At 42.0% G+C, this 17,388-nt stretch overlaps 1 protein-coding gene across 1 annotated transcript in view; it reads right to left on the bottom strand.

The window, feature by feature from the left end:
• MUSK (muscle associated receptor tyrosine kinase) overlaps positions 1–17,388 on the bottom strand; it is a 62,632-nt gene that overhangs the window by 7,534 nt on the left and 37,710 nt on the right. The window contains exons 9-14 of the mRNA XM_085307868.1: positions 14,465–14,640; positions 13,560–13,583; positions 9,686–9,774; positions 9,264–9,423; positions 7,794–7,983; positions 7,251–7,442 (exon numbers count right to left, since the gene is read on the bottom strand). Coding sequence (XP_085163994.1) covers positions 7,251–7,442; positions 7,794–7,983; positions 9,264–9,423; positions 9,686–9,774; positions 13,560–13,583; positions 14,465–14,640 — 831 coding nt within the window. The remainder of the gene's footprint in view (positions 1–7,250; positions 7,443–7,793; positions 7,984–9,263; positions 9,424–9,685; positions 9,775–13,559; positions 13,584–14,464; positions 14,641–17,388) is intronic.

A 17,388-nucleotide genomic window follows, 5' to 3' on the forward strand; every position in this document is an offset into this window, starting at 1 on the left:
TTTTTTTTGTAGAGGTATTTTACCAAGATTGGCTACAAACAGGCTTAGGTAAATAACTGATAGCTTGGGTTAGAGGACATACCAGAGACTGGATGGAGGGCAGCATAGACAACATTGAATCAAACCAGTTATGTCATTCATTTTGAGGGTGTAATGATGAAGCCTACTGAGAGTAAAAAAATAAACATATATTGTATGAAAATGTTGAGGTAGAAGAGCCATCTTTCACTGGATCTTGTCCCACACTTTGCACAATGGTGGCACTGGTACATCTGCTATAGGAGTATAAGTAMCAATCAGAGCAAATATGTTCACAGAATCATAGAATCGGTAAGGTTGGAAGGGACCTCTGGAGATCACCTAGTCCAGCCCCTCTGCTCAAGCAGGGTCACCTRGAGCATGTTAGACAGGGTTGCAGCCAGGCAGGCCTTGAGGATCTCCAGAGAAGGAGACCCCACAACCTCTCTGGGCAACCTGTGCCAGTGCTCYGTCACTCTCACAGGGAAGAAATTCCCCCCTCATGGTCAGGCAGAGCTTCCTGTGCTTCAGTTTCTGCCCATTGCCTCTTGTCCTGTCACATGGGACAACTAAAAAGAGTTTGTCCCCATCCCCCTGACGCCCTCCTTTCAGCTACTTGTACACGTTGATAAGATCCCMCCTCAGGCTTCTCTTCCCCAGGCTGAAGAGGCCCAGCTCTTGCAGCCATTCCTCAGAGGGCAGATACTCCAGCCCTGTGATCATCTTTGTAGCCCTATACTGGACTCTCTCCAGTAGCTCCATGTCTCTCTCATACTGGGGAGCCCACAACTGGACACATGACTCGAGATGAGGCCTCCCCAGGGCTGAGTAGAGGGGCAGGATCACCTCCCTCAGCCTGCTGGCAACCCTCTTCCTAATGCACCCAAGGACACCATTGGCTTTCTTGGCCACATGGGCACATTGCTGGCTCATGGTCAACTTGTCATCCACCAGCACTCCCAGGTCCTTCTCTGTAGAACTGCTCTCTGGAAAGTCAGCTGCCAGCTTGTATTGGTGCCTAGGGTTATTTCTCCGTAGATGCAGGACTCTGCACTTGCCCTTGTTGAACCTCAGGAGGTTCCTCTCTGCCCAGCTCTCCAGCCTGTCCAGGTCTCTCTGAATGGCAGCACAGCCCTCAGGTGTATCAGCCACTCCTCCYAGCTTGGGATCATCAGTAAACTTGCTGAGGAGGCACTCTGTCCCCTCATCCAGGTCATTGATGAAGAAGTTGAACAGGATGGGACTCAGTACTGAGACCTGGGGGATGCCACTAGCCACGGGCCTCCAACTGGACTCTGCACCACTGAGTACAACCCTCTGAGCTCTGCCTTTTGGCCAGTTCTCAATCCACCTCACTGTCCACTCATCTAACACACACTTCGTGAGCTTATCTAGGAGGATGTTATAGGAGACAGTGTCAAAAGCCTTGCAGAAGTCAAGATACACAACGTCCACTGCTCTCCCCTCATCTACCCAGCCAGTCTTTCCACCATAGAAGGCTATCAGAATGGTTAAGCAGGACTTCTCCTTGGTGAATCCATGCTGGCTACTGCTGAACACCTTCTTTTCCTCCATATGTCTGGAGATGACATCCAGAAGGAGCTGTTCCATCACCTTTTCAGGGATGGAGGTGAGGATGACTGGCCTATAGTTACCTGTGTCCTTCTTGCCCTTCTTGAAGACTGGAGTGACACTGGCTTTCTTCCAGTCCTCAGGCACCTCTCCAGTTCTCCAGGACCTTTCAAAGATGATGGAGAGTGGCCTGGCAACAACATCTGCCAGCTCCCTCACCCGTGGGTGCATCCCATCTGGGCCCATGGATTTGTGGATGTCTAGCCTGCCCAGAAGGTCTCTAATCCTTTCCTCCTCAACCAAAGGAAAGTCTTCCCTTCTGCAGACTTTCTCCCTCACGTCCAGGCTCTGGGATTCCTGAGGGCTGCCCTTAGCAGKGAAGACTGCAGCGAAGGRGRCATTCAGTAATTCTGCCTTCTCTGTATCCCTTGTCACCAGGGCCCCCGCCCCATTCAGTAGTGGGCCCACATTTTCCCCAGTCCTCCTCTTGCTGCTGATGWGTTTGAAGAAGCCCTTCCTGYTGTCCTTGACCTCCCTTGCCAGAGGGCCTTAGCCTTCCTYGCTGCATCTCTACATACTCTGACTGAATTCCTGTAAGTCTCCCAAGTAGCCTGTCCCCTCTTCCATATTATGTGTACTTTCCTCTTCTGTCTAAATGTTCCCCTGGTTTTGTAACGAAGATGACTTACACAATTGTTCTTTGTGTGTCTATGTTTGTGTATGTCTGCATCTAACACTTTTTGAACCTATTAGATAATTTCAGCTGACTTTAACAGGGTGAGGCAGAAGTCTGGGAAACAGCTATGTTCCTGCAAGTTTTGAGGAAAGAGGCGGCTACACGGAAGAGGCAAACCATATACTTGTCCTGCCTGAGGAACAACTTAATACACGAATGCACTCTTGTTAGATGCTGGTAAATCTTTACATAGTGCTTAGTTATCTCCTGACATAAATCCATAGGAAATGGAGCTTCCTGACTTAGAGCAATCACAGACTCATTTTGCTTTCTTATCCAAAGGTCATTCTGCCCTAAACACATTTAATTAGACAGACTTGCCAAGGATTTAGGGATAGCTGTTCCTAGAGCACAGTAACCTTCCACTCTGCAAATGTGTGTCAAACCTCTGATAAGCATTTTTGTTGCCCAAACAAGCTCTTCCCAGGGGTCCTACAGAAGCCATCCCCTTGTAGTTTAAACACTCTACTTACAAGTAACAGCCAAAGCCCACAGAGAGTGGCACCTATTTAAGTTTCATGTTACTATATTGGCCTGACCGCCTTTCTGTTGCTTAAATGCCAGGTTATTTTACTGTTCAGTAGCCCCAAGAGGAGGTTCCAATTTCCAAAGCAAACTTCCAGTTTCCCTGTCATTTACTCCAGACCTATGGCAGTTGCAACAGATGGACTTGGATACTATAAATGTCAAATGTCAGAAGATGGCAGGATGCCCATCTAGAAAGGAATCTCACCAGCAGCCAGAGTGCTGCTGAGACGTTCGGGTGAGGAGGTCCAGCATACAGGAGCAGAGTAATAGAATCCACATTTGTTTGCCACTGCCCCCACTAAAGCAACATGTCTTTTTTCCTCTTTGCTGGGAGTGAGCTTCCAGTCTAGTAAGAGCAGAGAACCCTTCTCATGTACTAGCTGTTGCTAAATCTCAGTGCTTGAGAAAGTCAGCAGTAATACACTGAAGCACCCAGAACAGCATTTAAAAATGAAAAGAGGAGAACATTTATCTCTTCCACACAGCCTCATTGTAGATTGCAATTCATCACTGGCTAGCAGAGTTAGTGCTGTGCAGTCACAGCTTTGGAGGGAGAAACTCACCCTAGGCCAAAGCCTGAAGTACATCCATCCATGTATCCACCACTGAAATCAAGTAGTGAAAACTAACCTAAGTGGAACTTAAATGAGAATAAGCTGCACACAACCTGTTGCTAGGCGTTAGGCAACAGTGAAGAATTTCATCCACAAGAACTGATATCCTAACTTCAATCCATTTTTTAGCAGATGTGGGAAAATCACACTGAACTGGAAGAGAAGGAGTCTTTGTTAGCAGTCTTGGCAGAGAGCTATTGAAGTTGAGCCCTTTAGTGCCCGAAAGACAGCCTTTGCAGAATGTGATAGAGATACATTTGCAGGGGAGTAATGTAAAGCTGCTACAGCTGAAATTAAACAGAATTCATGCTGCAGGCCAGAACATGGAGTATTTTGTAGACAATAGATAATTTTATTTTAGAATGGGGTAACATCAACAGAAATTAAATTAGTTTTCCTCTCTAATGATTTCCTAAATGCTKAGGCAAAATACTTTACACTGTTTTTGCATTGTGGTGGACTGGACAGATCCTCTGTCCTTGCCTTCTGCCCCATTAATAGATTTGTGCAGCACTTACAGCATTTGGCTTTTAGATACCTGGAGGAATTAGCCTGTAGTACCAGTAGAGATTTAAACTCCCATTCTATCAACAAAAAGGTATCTTGCTTCTAATTTCTGGTTATACTTTCCTTTCAGAGCAGAAACTGTGAAAAATTGAGGAGTAGCATGAATCTGCATTTTAGATTTTGTTCTGTCCCTCATCTACCTCAGTATCATAGCTGGGTAGTTTCTSTTAGACTGTTAAATGATGCATTTAACATCTATTGAGGCTGATAGAGATCTACACTTACCCCCTCCCTTGAAGAAAATTGTATATGCAGAAAAGTACTCTGAATTGGCAGGGGATTTTTCGTGGGATTTTTTTAAGTAAACATCCACACTGTTTTTCAGTTATATTTGAGACAGCAGGTCAAAGAAACACCCTTTGCACTTGAGAAGAAAATGAGGAAATCTACAGCAGAGAAACTCCTGCCATCCTGACCTTTGACTGTCTTTCTACAACACCCATTTGGCCCTGCGGATAACCTTGCCTCTCACATGGATGAAGAGCTGTGACTTTGCAGAGGGGTCTCAGCAGGCCTCCGGAGCTGAACTGTTGACAAAGACTTCACATCCAGGGCTTCAGGCAGTCTCGGGCTGCAAGTTTGGGCTACGTTGCACAGATTCAGCTCTGGGAGAAATCTGCTTGTTAATCTACACAGGGCTTGAAAGCTACTCATTGTGCATTGACTACGTCTGAGGGTAAAGGCAATATTCCCCTTAGTAGAAGATCTTGAACTGGCGACCACAACCCAATTGGGACTGACTTGAGCCAGGTCCCTAATCTTGTTTCAAAGACATCTGTTAAGGTAACTGGTTACTTCCTCATCCTCTCCAGCGGGAATAAGTTCTTAGTGAAAATGGCAGCCGTTCAGAAGCAGCTAGTAAATAATAGCCAGTCACTTCCTGTCCTAACATGTTGCTTGACCTAGGAGTAAGTAAACATTGAATCAGGATTCAAAGCAAGCCAACTGGCAAAGCATTACTGGCACTATGTGCAGTGCTATGTTTACGGGGTGAAACATTATACTAGCAGAAGTAAAGGGCTGCTAAACTTAAATTTGAGATGTCCATTTAACACACGTAGACAAGTACATTTTATCCACCTGAGGCAAGAAGGCAGCAATTTAAGTTGTGATAGCTTTAGTGACCTAGAGGGATGCACAGCTGGTGCTACTGGATGTAGCAGTCTCTTCTGATGTGCCAGCCATCCACAGAAATGTCAGTGGCTTAAATATTACCTGGAAATAGGAGGGTTCAGAGGCACTTTTGATGGAGATATTAATAACAGAAAAGAAGCTCCTGAGAAGCAATGCTTCCATAGCTCATTTCCTGAGCCACAAAGAACACACCATTCCAAGGTATAGTATTCTCCAGGGTGCAAAAGCTTCCTGATATGTTGCTTTCCCCCCCCCCCCACACCCCTTTTCTCCATTAATAGTAGCACAAAAGTTTATTTTAAAGGAAAAGTAGAATTAGGGTAGTTTAAACCCATATGAAAGGTCCCTACACAACTTTAACATTTGCTTAACCCAAAGCTTTAATGACACCTGAATGGCCTTTGAGAGGTTCTGTTCGATGAGTGAGAGTCATTAGAGTAAATTCTATACAGAGGCCAGTTCAGAATTTCTGGTATAGTACTGAAGTAATATTTGGCACAAAGACTGTGTGTCCTCCTTCCCCTTTTGCAGTGTGGTAAAGATACTCAYGATAGGCAGAGGTCAACATTCAGCAGAGTGTACCAAATGCCCTCTTTAGATCTTAGAGAGTCAGATAACCTGGGATGAAGGCTTTTTTGCATCCCTGGGGTGGCATATACACAGTGTCCAGAGCACAGCTGTAACGCAGTACCAACATGCTTTGTTCTTGATTCAAGTTCAAGTCCATTCGACATAGCCATCCAAGTTAACAATCAATCACAGGCTAAGCATCTGTGATTTTCCCACTGTGTGCCCTTTAAACTTTGTTATTTTTAGCTCTCTCTATATTAAATAAAAGTATGCCTGCATTTCTTCCACATCCCTTCATTAAAAAAAAATCTGTCACATCTATTGAAACTGTTTCCCGGCTCTAACAGTGTATAATTCACTTCCTAATAGATATGTCAACAGTACAAGTATAAATATTGGAAGTGTTTGCTCTGGTGACTGCTCCTTGCAAGGAGCGTCCCTTGACTTTGAAGTCAACGGGAGCTGTTCCACCAAGCAGGTCCTGGCCCATGTTAGGACTCCAATATTTCCCTATATTTTCTTTGTCATCACACATTTCTCCAGATATCATGAAAAAAATCAGCCATGCAACATTCTGGCTGCATCACAGACTCATTAGTTGTGAAAGAACAAAGACAAGACAATCCAACCTAGCAAAACTGCACTGCCTGTCCACCTTCTTTCACTAATTTTAGGACACGATTTTCCACGAATGCCACTGTGGGCCTAAGGCTGTTCTGTCAAAATTATAGGCTCCGCTGACACTAACAAGAGTCCTTCCATCCGCATCAGTTTAAGCAGGACTCAGCTCTCCTCTGGGTTTTCATCTTTGAAGAAGAGAATGATCTCAGCTCCTAAGAGATTCAACAGAACTGGGATTACAGCTAAGTCCTTAAACCTAAAACAGGCAACAACAGCAGTAAATTCCAAAAAATGCAGACTGAGTAAGCAACAAGAGCAGAAAAAGAGGTTGGCCTAAGTGAGCTGGGTTTTTAGGGGATTTTTTGGTTTGGTTGGATTTGGTTTTACCAATGAATTAATGGAAACTGGGTCAGGACCTAACTGCAGCATGACACATTGCCCTCTGTGGTAACCGTTGGCCAGTGTTGACTTTGTAATGTAGGACACAACACACTGACAATTTACAAATACTGGAAAATATAAGAATTTCACAATAGGTGACATTTTACAGGCAATACTCTTGGCAAAAACAGGCATGATAAACTTAGCTAAGCATTTACTCCAGACTTTGGTATGCGAGTGAGGCACTGCATCTACTAGACAGAAGAACCAGGCATCTGTGACAAAAAGTTTAGCAGTTATCAACGGAAAGCAGTGAACAGAAACAATTAAATCTGAGTTTAACCAGTGGTGCTTTTACCATATGTATTTGATTTTTATTTGAATAGTTTGTTTCTCTGTGCAGTTCAGATAAATGAACAGAATATTTCCAGTTTTCAGAAAACAGCTGGCTAACTGCTATTTTTTCACAGTACCTCGAGGAAGGGAGTACTAACACACAGACCTCTTACCTTGCTTGGAAGACTCTTCCAAATGCCCCTTCCCCAATATCTCTCACATATTCAATATTGTTCCGTGGATACTCCAGGCTGAGTAATTTTGGATTGAGAAGAAGGGGCATCCGCTGGTACATAGGGTTGGGATGCAATCTGTCCAACAGGAGTTCAGAGGGCAGAGTGGTGAGCGTTGGCGTTTCGGACTCCCTGCAATGATGGAGCAGTTGCTAGGTCAGTGTGCACACACTCTGCTGCCAAGAGACAGCTTTTTGCATCTCCTCTGGGACTGGTTTCTTCAAGAATGGAAAAAGGACGTGCAGTGGAGCTGCTGACAGAGCCTTGCCCCAGGGTCTCACGCTATTCCCCCCAAAACAGCCACCAGGTCAGCTCCGGCTCTGACACAGGAACAACACTGACTTGTGACAGCTTGCTCTGGCATTTCAACGGATGACCTAACCAAGAGCTAGCTGGACTACCTCTCCATCAGTAGTCTGGACCTGCAGGCAAGCTCCATTTCAAAACAGAATCTGTTGCTTTGAATTAAGTCTTGACCCTTACCTCTTTTTGTTTTTCCATTGCTTTCGCTGACGGCAGCAAACCAGGGTGACAACAGCAAAGATCACTATCAGGGCAAAGCTGGAGATGATCGAAATGATAACAGTCATGGAGTAGGTAGGGGAAAAGGGAAGAGAAGGGGGGAGATCTGGAGTCTCTCCATTTGGTTTTCTTGTTCCTAATGATAAAGATGCTGTAATGAAAACAAAATCAGGTGGTTATTCTTCTTTTAATCCACAGCCCTTTCCCTAAAGAGCTACTTACGGAATCAGCCTGTTGTCCTGAGATTACTGTGGCATTATAGATAAAACAACATGACTTCGCAAGAGGATCATATTTATTGGGGAGGAGAGTAGGGGATGGCTAGATTTAGAAGCAGCAAAATCCCTGCATGTCTGCCAAACACAAAAATCCAGGATCTACTAGTCACTCAGACACAATCCCAAGACAAGGAGTTCATCCCCAAAATCTGGTAAGGAATCAGACAGTTTGTAGGAAATGTGAGTGGGAAATCACGTTTGATAGTGTCAGAAAATGTTCAGATACAATAATCTTTGCGTGGGGAAAGATCAAAGCTCTACACCAAACTATCATGTATCCCATGAGGAACGTGCAGGGAGGATTGTAAGAGCAACATAAGTCCACAGTGATAATATCCTGGAACACTCCCCCGTCTCTAACAATTTGCACCTCAATGCCTTTATAGGTCCAAATACAGTAAATTACTGTAAAATAGTACATTTGACTAAATACCTTTAGAAAAAAGTCATTATTCAAGTAGCCATTTGCTGAGTATTTTTGATCCTTCCTGGAAACTGCTAATTTGTATATGCAATCACTGAGAATAGAAAGAAATTTTATTAAATTCTTCTTTTAACTGCTAAACTGATACTGACATGTGTTCCCTTAAGCCCACAACACCTCTATTCTCTCTCCAGATGAAATGGTCTTATTTCCAAATCTTGAGATCCTAAAGATGCATATTTCGATGAAATATGTTTTGAAATAATTGTACTTTGAAAAAAAATATTAGAAAGACTTGGTTTAAAAAACATAAAAATAAAATGTTTCCATCCTTTTCAGATTTCTTTTTTAGTTAGGTTTTCTTTATATTGAGAAAAATAATCAAAAGCAAAACAACTTTGCTAAGTATTTCAGGTGCCTTCCTTAAACCTTGCCTTTTACTTAAAACACATTTGTGGCCCATTCATTTTTCACAATGCAAAATGCACAACAAATTTGCCTTAATATAATCAGGGGCAAGTTAGTCAGTTTCTCTGTCTTCCTTTCCCCATCTGTAAAACAGATACTACACCTCCCAGCTAAAGATGCTGGGTGGCTCTTTGAGAAGAAACAGCATTGGCCAAATCTAAAAGTCAGAATAAATTAGTATGTCATTGAAGTTCATGGTGTGACATTGAGGAGGTCCCAAAACAACAACTGCAGTATCAGTCATAAATTAGAGATGCTTACCGTCTCCACAAGGAGAAATGCTGCAGTATTCCCAGTTCACAGATGGGTCTTTTGTGTAACACCAGGGACGTTCGTTTTCACCTCCTGGATTACGGCAATAATTCTCTGCATCAGACAGCTCAGGGAAGACCTGAGGGGTCCTTCTGTGTAAGTGAGGAACCTTGTGGAAGAAATAAATTGCATAAGTATTTGAGTATAATTTTTCCTGATGGTATTAAAGAAAAAAAAAAAGGAAGAAAGAAAGAAAGAAAGAAAGAAGCAATATAGCCTTATAGTAGCTTGCAAGAATCAATGAGAATGAATCTTGCAGTGGGAAGGGATATCTCACAGTTTGAACCACCGAGGCTGTGAAACGTCAGCGCAAGAACGAAGGCAACCTCAAGCACAGCTCTCCATTTGGTGGGTCACACACTGTTGCGCACCTGGTCACTCCACTTCTGGCAGGGGATGCCGGAGGCCGTGACATTGGCTGTGCCCTGGTAGAATTGGCCATTGCCACTGTAGCAAGTCCCTGGGGAGAAACAACATGGAGATAAGCCACCTGAGACCTCATCCTGCAGGAGGGACTCGCAAGAGTAAATGTCACATCATTACACGAGAACAAGCAACAATCAGCAGTAGATTTGACATGCATAAAAGACAAGAGCAGTCAAGACACTATTTAACTTTCTGTTCACACTTAAATGATTCTGAGCTCAATGCCTAAGATTAAATCTGATAAAACTCCAAAGAGGGAAGAGAAGCTCTTGCAGACTAACTGATCTGTGTGCTTGTAATAGTCACTGTGTCTATCCATTTCACTGTGCTTTCATGCACAAAATGCAGCACAGAGTCATATTTAATGCAGCCAGTGCCAAAGCAAGTCAAAGACAGCAGGCATACTGCAACATCAGTTTCACAATTCACATCCTGCACATCCTTTATGGGACAGTAGCAAGAAGATACCTAAACTCCTGGAGTAGGTAGCAGAGGGTAGAAATTAATTAGGTCCTATTGTGATACCCCTGTACAGCCCTCGTCTTCTTAGCCTGAATATCTGGAGACAAACTGCGTGTTTTGGCACATACGGAAAACACTGAAGGGAACTACAACTCTAAAGGAATAGTATTAGCAATAAAATAGTATTATTTATAATGAAGGATGTTCACATAGCTCTCATTCCACATCCAAAACTTTAAAAGGCTGCAAAAAAAGGCAAGTAGGAAATCTTTAGAGGATTTTTATTACAAGAATATGCTCTGAAGACAAAAATGTAGACATGATCTGACCTTAAAGGAGAGTTTAATGCATGCTGGCATAATTTATGCAGCAGGAGTAACAGTAGAGGAGGTATAGCCCCTTACACTTAGAAATGTGCCAGTAAATTTTATGGAAACTCTGCTGATCATGAGCTAACATTCTGGTTGTTGTCACGCATTACAGTCCATATATTTAGTGTTGCATTATTAACATTGGTAGATAAATTAGTAAGCCAGAAAGCACTGTCACATAACTTTTTTACACTATATATATATATATATATATATATATATATTCTTAAAATTGCATTCTAGAAAATGGAAAACAAGATGTTATCTTTCTGTTCTAAATTAAAGTTTTCAATTTTAAGCATATCTTTTTAAGCTTCAGAAAAGATTTGTCTAAGGCTTGATCCAAGTTTCAGACAAAAGTTATTGCACGCACTCTACTTTATCTGTGCAGATCGTACAGTTTCTTCTGTGGGAGGAACATAGTTGATTTATTTTTTGTAGAGCTACAGTTGTAATAAGATGCCTGTATAGAGTAGCTAAGCATTGCTTTAGGGATCAGTGTAGAAGACAACACTGGAATAAATCAAAAGGCATTATGATGACTATACATTCTTTACGTCTCGCAGCCTTCATTGTATTCATTATTGTATTTATRGATCTTTTACAGACCTATAGCTTTCTGTATTTCCATCAGGCCCAAGCACTATCCATCAGTATGTAGAAACATTGCCATGATGACGTCTTCATTGTGCAAGTGAGTTCACAGGATCTACAATCCTTGTAGATCAACTAGTATGGCAGTTTAGGAAGGACAGTKAACACCTAGCACACTTAGCTGTTCACAAATGCAAAGCAAAATACGTTAACTTGGACTCCTTTGACTGGTGTTTAAGCTGCTGTATTATACCTAATAAGCTAACAGCACGCACGTGGCCAGCAACCCAAGCTCTGAAGAGCTAGCTAGGCTGCCCAAAAGTACCAGTGTCTGAGCATTTTAACTGTCTCCTGTTCAAAGGCAAGGAGCACAATTCTTGAAACCCCTCTTCACTGAGCTAATAGCCAGCACGGAAAAATCTTAACCTTGCATTATAATCATGAACTCTGATCTGGTGCTTCTGCCACAAGTCTGAAACACCAGTGGGACATCTTTGAGGAGCAATGTAGAGGGATTTAGGAACAAAATTAACATTAGGAAAGCATCCTGGAGTCCACAGAGGGCAGGGAAATGAAGATGCTTTCATATGGATWCTTGCTACAATGGGGAGAAAGGGAATAACAGAGAGTTTTTTGACTKGGCTCTAATGAATAACTTCAACGTGTAAGACAGAAAACAACTCAATTCTTGTGCCCCACAGCTATGTGCACCTAACAGTGGTTCTCAAGTAAAACAGGGGGCAGAAGAATCACTAAAATGTTATTATTATGTCCTTCTGGTTCATCACTGAACAGTACCTATCTGCGAGATGCCAACTTGAGAACAAACTGTTAAAGCTGAACAAAAAGGTTGCATGTTTGCACAGAACTTAGACGTGAACATCCAAGAAGAGGTTATAACTGTCTCACGAAAACACATGACAGCATCCTTCCTTTGTGCTTTTTTCCCCAGGGAGAAGACTGACTACTGCTATAGGTTTTTAACAGTGGGATATTCGGGGGGAGTGGGGCTGGAGCTTGTGATGCTGCAAGATGTTAAAACACTAGTCTCTGATGTGTACAACGCAGGGTGCCTGGGGTTTGGGCAATGGATTGAGTGTGGCAGCCAAGTCTTGAAGGACGGAAACTCCTGGTAAAACAAAATTCTCAAAAATTCTTAGTTTTATTTTCTTGTTCTCTTTCTACAGAGGGTACATAATGCTATAAAACGTCAAGAAATTCCCTGCTCAGAAATGTAATAGAAGAGAGATACTGTTATTCTTTCTTTTCTTTTCTTTTCTTTTTTTTAATAACAACTTCRATGGTCAAGCTTCAAGTCGCTGTTTGAAGAGCTGAATGCCACTGTGGAAGATAGGCCCTTGCAGTATGTCAGATCAAATTATCACTAAAAAGATAAAACTGCAAAAGCAAAATAATTGAATCTCTAATGTGAAATGCCTTCAGCGTAGGCAGTCCTTGTGCATTCAGTAAAACCACAAATTCACAAATTCAGGTAATTTCATGATCCTCTCAGCATCTCAAACTGGCTTTGTTCCGTCCATGTGCTCTCTAGTTCAGATGGTTTGCATCTGGGCTGCCAGCAGGTGAAGAGGCCCTGGCCAGAGGTTTATCTATGTGAACAGCACATGGAAGATTACAGAAYCTGACATTAGAAATTGCCAGACATGACCAGCAACAACGTGAGAACCTGACAAATGTTACAGACAGCACTATGAGCAATAGCTGGCTCTCGCAGGTGGTGAAGGGCGAGTCATATGAGAAATGGCCAAACTTCAGAGATTACTAGAGCATAGTGCTGGGGCCATTGAGGAAATAAAGTCTTTCAAGGCCAGCTGCACCCAGGTAATAGGACATTATATATTCAGTTAAAGCACATAAGACCAAAATGATCAAGGTATTAGTATCAGAAATACCAAATATATTGGTCACTATACAGTGTTGCTATATAGTATATATAAACACTATATATATAKAKAKAGAGAGAGAGAGCATATATATATACACACACACTATATGAATATAATATATATTTAATATATATACACTCTCTATAYACAATATATAGTGTTGCTATTGGTATTTCACCAATAGCAGCACTAGAACCAACGGTTAGAAACATGGGAGAACAGCCAAGGGTACTATGTAAAAAAATCATTCCTCACTAACTGCCTTCAACAGTTACCAGGCCATGTTTTCCACAAACACTGAGAAGCTGGAAATTTATTTCACTATGCCTTAGATGTGAAAGCTCAAGCATTCTCTAGTGAAAAACTGAATCCAGCCAGCCAGTACCAGAGCAAAACACAAAAATGCTACCAATATTAGCAATATTGCACCTTAAAAAAAAAATCAGAYCAAATTCTGGATCTAACGTCTGAAGTAGCCTACTTACTGGTTACATTCTCCTTCTTAAAATCTGTAAAAAAGAAAAATTAAGATGTAAAGAGGTGTTGTCCATAAGGTTGATAACTGAGAGTATGGAGGTAGGGAAAAGTTCCCTGCCAGAAGAGCCCCAGCAGCTAGTTTTTTTGCAATGGCACCCAGAAAGCAATTTTGCCATTGCTAAAACTGATTTTGGGAACAAGGATGTTATGATGCCAGTTTCTCTCAAGTACAGAGCCACGTTTAGAAGTGAGTTTTGAAAGGCTGAGGAGTATTTTTCTCTATATCCCCATTGAATCAAATAGGTAAACAGCTGATGATGCTGTTGCAGTGTAAGGAGCAGGATGCTGGCAGGATGGCATTTACTTTGCACACCTCTTCCTACTATAACAACTGCTACTGAGGAATAGGTCAGCTTTTGTTTTAGTTGTAAATTACACCCTTCACAGTTACTGTCTTCTTTATTAGAAGGCAGTGGAAGTGTCACAGTCTGGCACACAAACATGCACCAGCACAAATGCAGGGCTGACTCATACCCCTCAGATCCCAGATAAAACCTGTCAGGTCTCTTCTTCCCTTGACAGCCTTCATAAGCTGAATCTCCTCTGACAAGAATGCCCCAGGCAGCTCCTGCTCCCAAAGGAGGGATCCCCTCAAGGATCCATGCAGCCTTTCCCCTGGTTGTGGCTGGAAGCAAGGGAAGGAGGAAGAGGTCCACCAAGCTGTGGGAGCTTCCCCAGGGAGGATGATGATGGGGGACGGGGTGGCCGCAGAGCCAGCTGACACTAGGACCACAGGAGCTTCATCCCACCCACCATTTGGGCCTCATCTCATCCATGACTGCTGTCTCCTCCTGTCCACCTCCCTTGCTCGACAAGCCGCTAACCCARGGAGTAGCAGCATGCAGTCCATTACCAAAGAAAGGGATCCTGGTGCAGGCGCTGGGGTCCTGGTGCAGGCTGGGCAGCCTGTTGCATTCAGGAAGGGTGAGCAGCATCAGCCCTGGTTTGTAAATCCCCTTCTGTGAGTTTTCCTCCATTGAGAGCCATTCCTTAAAGCAGTAGAGATCCTTTACAGCAAGGCAATTCTCTCTACATTATTTTGCAAAAAACAGTGAAATACAGCAGTCAATGGCTTGATAACAATTGCTGCATTCAGCAGTGGTGTGCGGGGTTTACGCAGGCTGACAGAAATCCAGAGTTTGGGCTATGCTTGTCTAAGCCAGCTGAGACTCTGTCTGGCTTGTAAACTGCAAAGGAAATTCTGTATAAAATGTAACAGCTTCCTTTAGGAAACCCTCAAAGATACATTTTTAATGAAGCTGTGTTGTKCTCAAAACACCACACATGTCACAGTCTAAAAGGAATATTCATTCCCATCTTTTCCTACATATTTGTCAGCACCTTCTGATAACACAACAGGTCTGGGTGTTACCTGAGCACTTTTCTGTCCATTCTAAAAATCTCACTTGTCTTCCATAAATTATACATAAAAGTATTGTCCATTAAAGACAGGAGGTGAGCTGTAATGCTTAATTTTTTTTAAGATACATATTTGCCTATACTTTTAATCTCATACAAGCTCCCACCCAACTTTCTTCTTTTCTCCACAGACATGTTTCTCTTTTTCAACTGTAACTTATCTGCAGCAAAACTTTTACAGAGCCTGCCAAAATAAGAGACTATATTATCTCCTACCTACTGTGGTACCTCCATAAAAAAAGTGAAACATTCACTGAAAATAGGCTCTCTGCATGTTTAAATGTTTCTTAATAAGAAGCTGCTTTGTGAAGAAGGCAAAGACAGAAATACCTGCTCTAGAAGACACTGAAACAGTTACAATAGGGGAAGGTTTGAGTGTTTGTTGTATTGGTTAATTTATTATCTGTTTACATATTTATTTATTTGTTTTTAAGATCCTGGGTTGTAAATCCACTTTCAGGTGACATGTAGGGACAACTTCTGATGAACTCAGTTGAAGTCCTTAGCAGATGTCTATTCTTCCCAATGACCATGCTGTTCGGTTCAGTTGGGTATGGACACAGTGAGGCAGGAAGATATTATCACAATAAAGTTTTTAACCAGAAACACTACCTGGGCTGATGGAATCTCTGCTTGTCTAYCAACAGTTTTGGCAAGAGTAGGTGACAATGAGCATTAGTGATAGCTGCCAACACTGCAAACATTGACAGCACYGTGACACCTGAAGGACTGAGGCCATTAGGGTTTTCAGCATGGCAAGAGGACAGGAGCTCTTTAGCAGCTGTGATAGATGCCTTCACATCTGCAGATCAAGAAGCTGAAGGCCCAAACTGTGCTGGCTTTGGCCAGTGCTGTTTTCGTCCTTCCTCACTTCAATGAGAGCCAGTATGCAGCCAGATGTATCTTTTATTACTATTATTATTAAACAACATGTGGACTTCTGAAGTCAAGAGATGTTTAGCCAGGGAAATGGGAAAACCTTACTTTTGGAATGCTGGCTGACCCTTAGAAGATCTAGATTGCTGCATTCACTCTAAAAGCTTGTGCATCCTTAAACAAATCACCTCTATAATCCTGTTCATTACAGCGTAAAGTGAGATTATGTTCATCGATGAGCCTTCACTGTTAAGGCACTCAAGGAATGTCGTGACAGAGTCATCGGGASGGACAGTCAGTCTCCTTGACATGAGATCATACCATTGTTATAACACTTAATCCTGAGCAGTGAGAGCTTGATGAGATCATATGCAAAGGTTACTTCAGATTATTATTAGAAATTTTATGCAATGTAAATGACATATTGACAAAGATCAGTAGTAAAAGAAGAGGACAGGTGCTCCAGTAGTATTTTACACATGAAAAAGGACTGTTTAAGAAAAGGTGGACACACACACATTGACAAGTGAATGGTTTTCCAACACGAGACTGTTCCCTGGAGTTCAACCACTTTCTATCAGCAGCAGTTGAAAAAGAAATCAGTGGTGGGAGGTAGGAGTTGCTCTTACAGCAGTAGTCAGTAGTAAAAGACAATTGATAATTATGAGACGAGACATTATGTTCCCTTAAAAACAAGAAAACTCTAATTTTAATCAATTTACACCTCAGTTTACATGAAGTGAGATTTTTCTCATGATGTTCTTTGTGTTTCACTTCATCCATCTTGTTTTACCAGATGATTATTTTTATAAAAMCTTTATTCAGTCTGCTTGTCAGTTACTGTCCACACTGACTAGTTTCCAAACCAAAATGAACATATAAAATGACATAGGGGGAGACAAAAATGGTATAGAGAATAAATGGTAGTAGGACAAATACCTCAAAGCAAATGGAAACATGTCAATGGAAAAATGTCCCTCCAAAATGGAAGAATTTTAAAGTATCTGATAATTAAATTCTTACTCAAAAAAGCAGTTCAGTGAAAACTGGTATAGTCCAGCCAATTTCTGTAGAAAGGTATAAAACTGTCAGTAAAAAGCAGATATGATAACTGGAAAATAACCAAGACTGTGTGAAATGCATTTAGGAACCCCCAGGGCTCCTATAACTACATATGAGATGTCTGAGTTAGCAAAAGATGTACTGGATTAGGGTTTTGGAGAAACTGCTGTCCAGCTGATACGCTGTGAGAACAGAAAATAGGAAGAACATGCTTTCAGGGCTCTGGTTATGAAGTAAGTTACATTTAAATCCAAATTGAAATCATTGGGAAAATCATTAGGAAAAAAAAAAAAAAAAAAAAAAGATGTGCATATCCACAGACGGACTGGTGGATTTGAATAAACATAATATCAGTAAATCCATTAAGATTTAGATACATTTGCAAATGTCAGGCTTGTTAGGTCAAGATCCTCAGCAAGT

The sequence above is a fragment of the Rhea americana genome, unplaced genomic scaffold (genome assembly GCF_003343005.1).
Source record: "Rhea americana isolate MKP2758 unplaced genomic scaffold, rheAme1 scaffold_267, whole genome shotgun sequence".
Classification (NCBI taxonomy): domain Eukaryota; kingdom Metazoa; phylum Chordata; class Aves; order Rheiformes; family Rheidae; genus Rhea; species Rhea americana.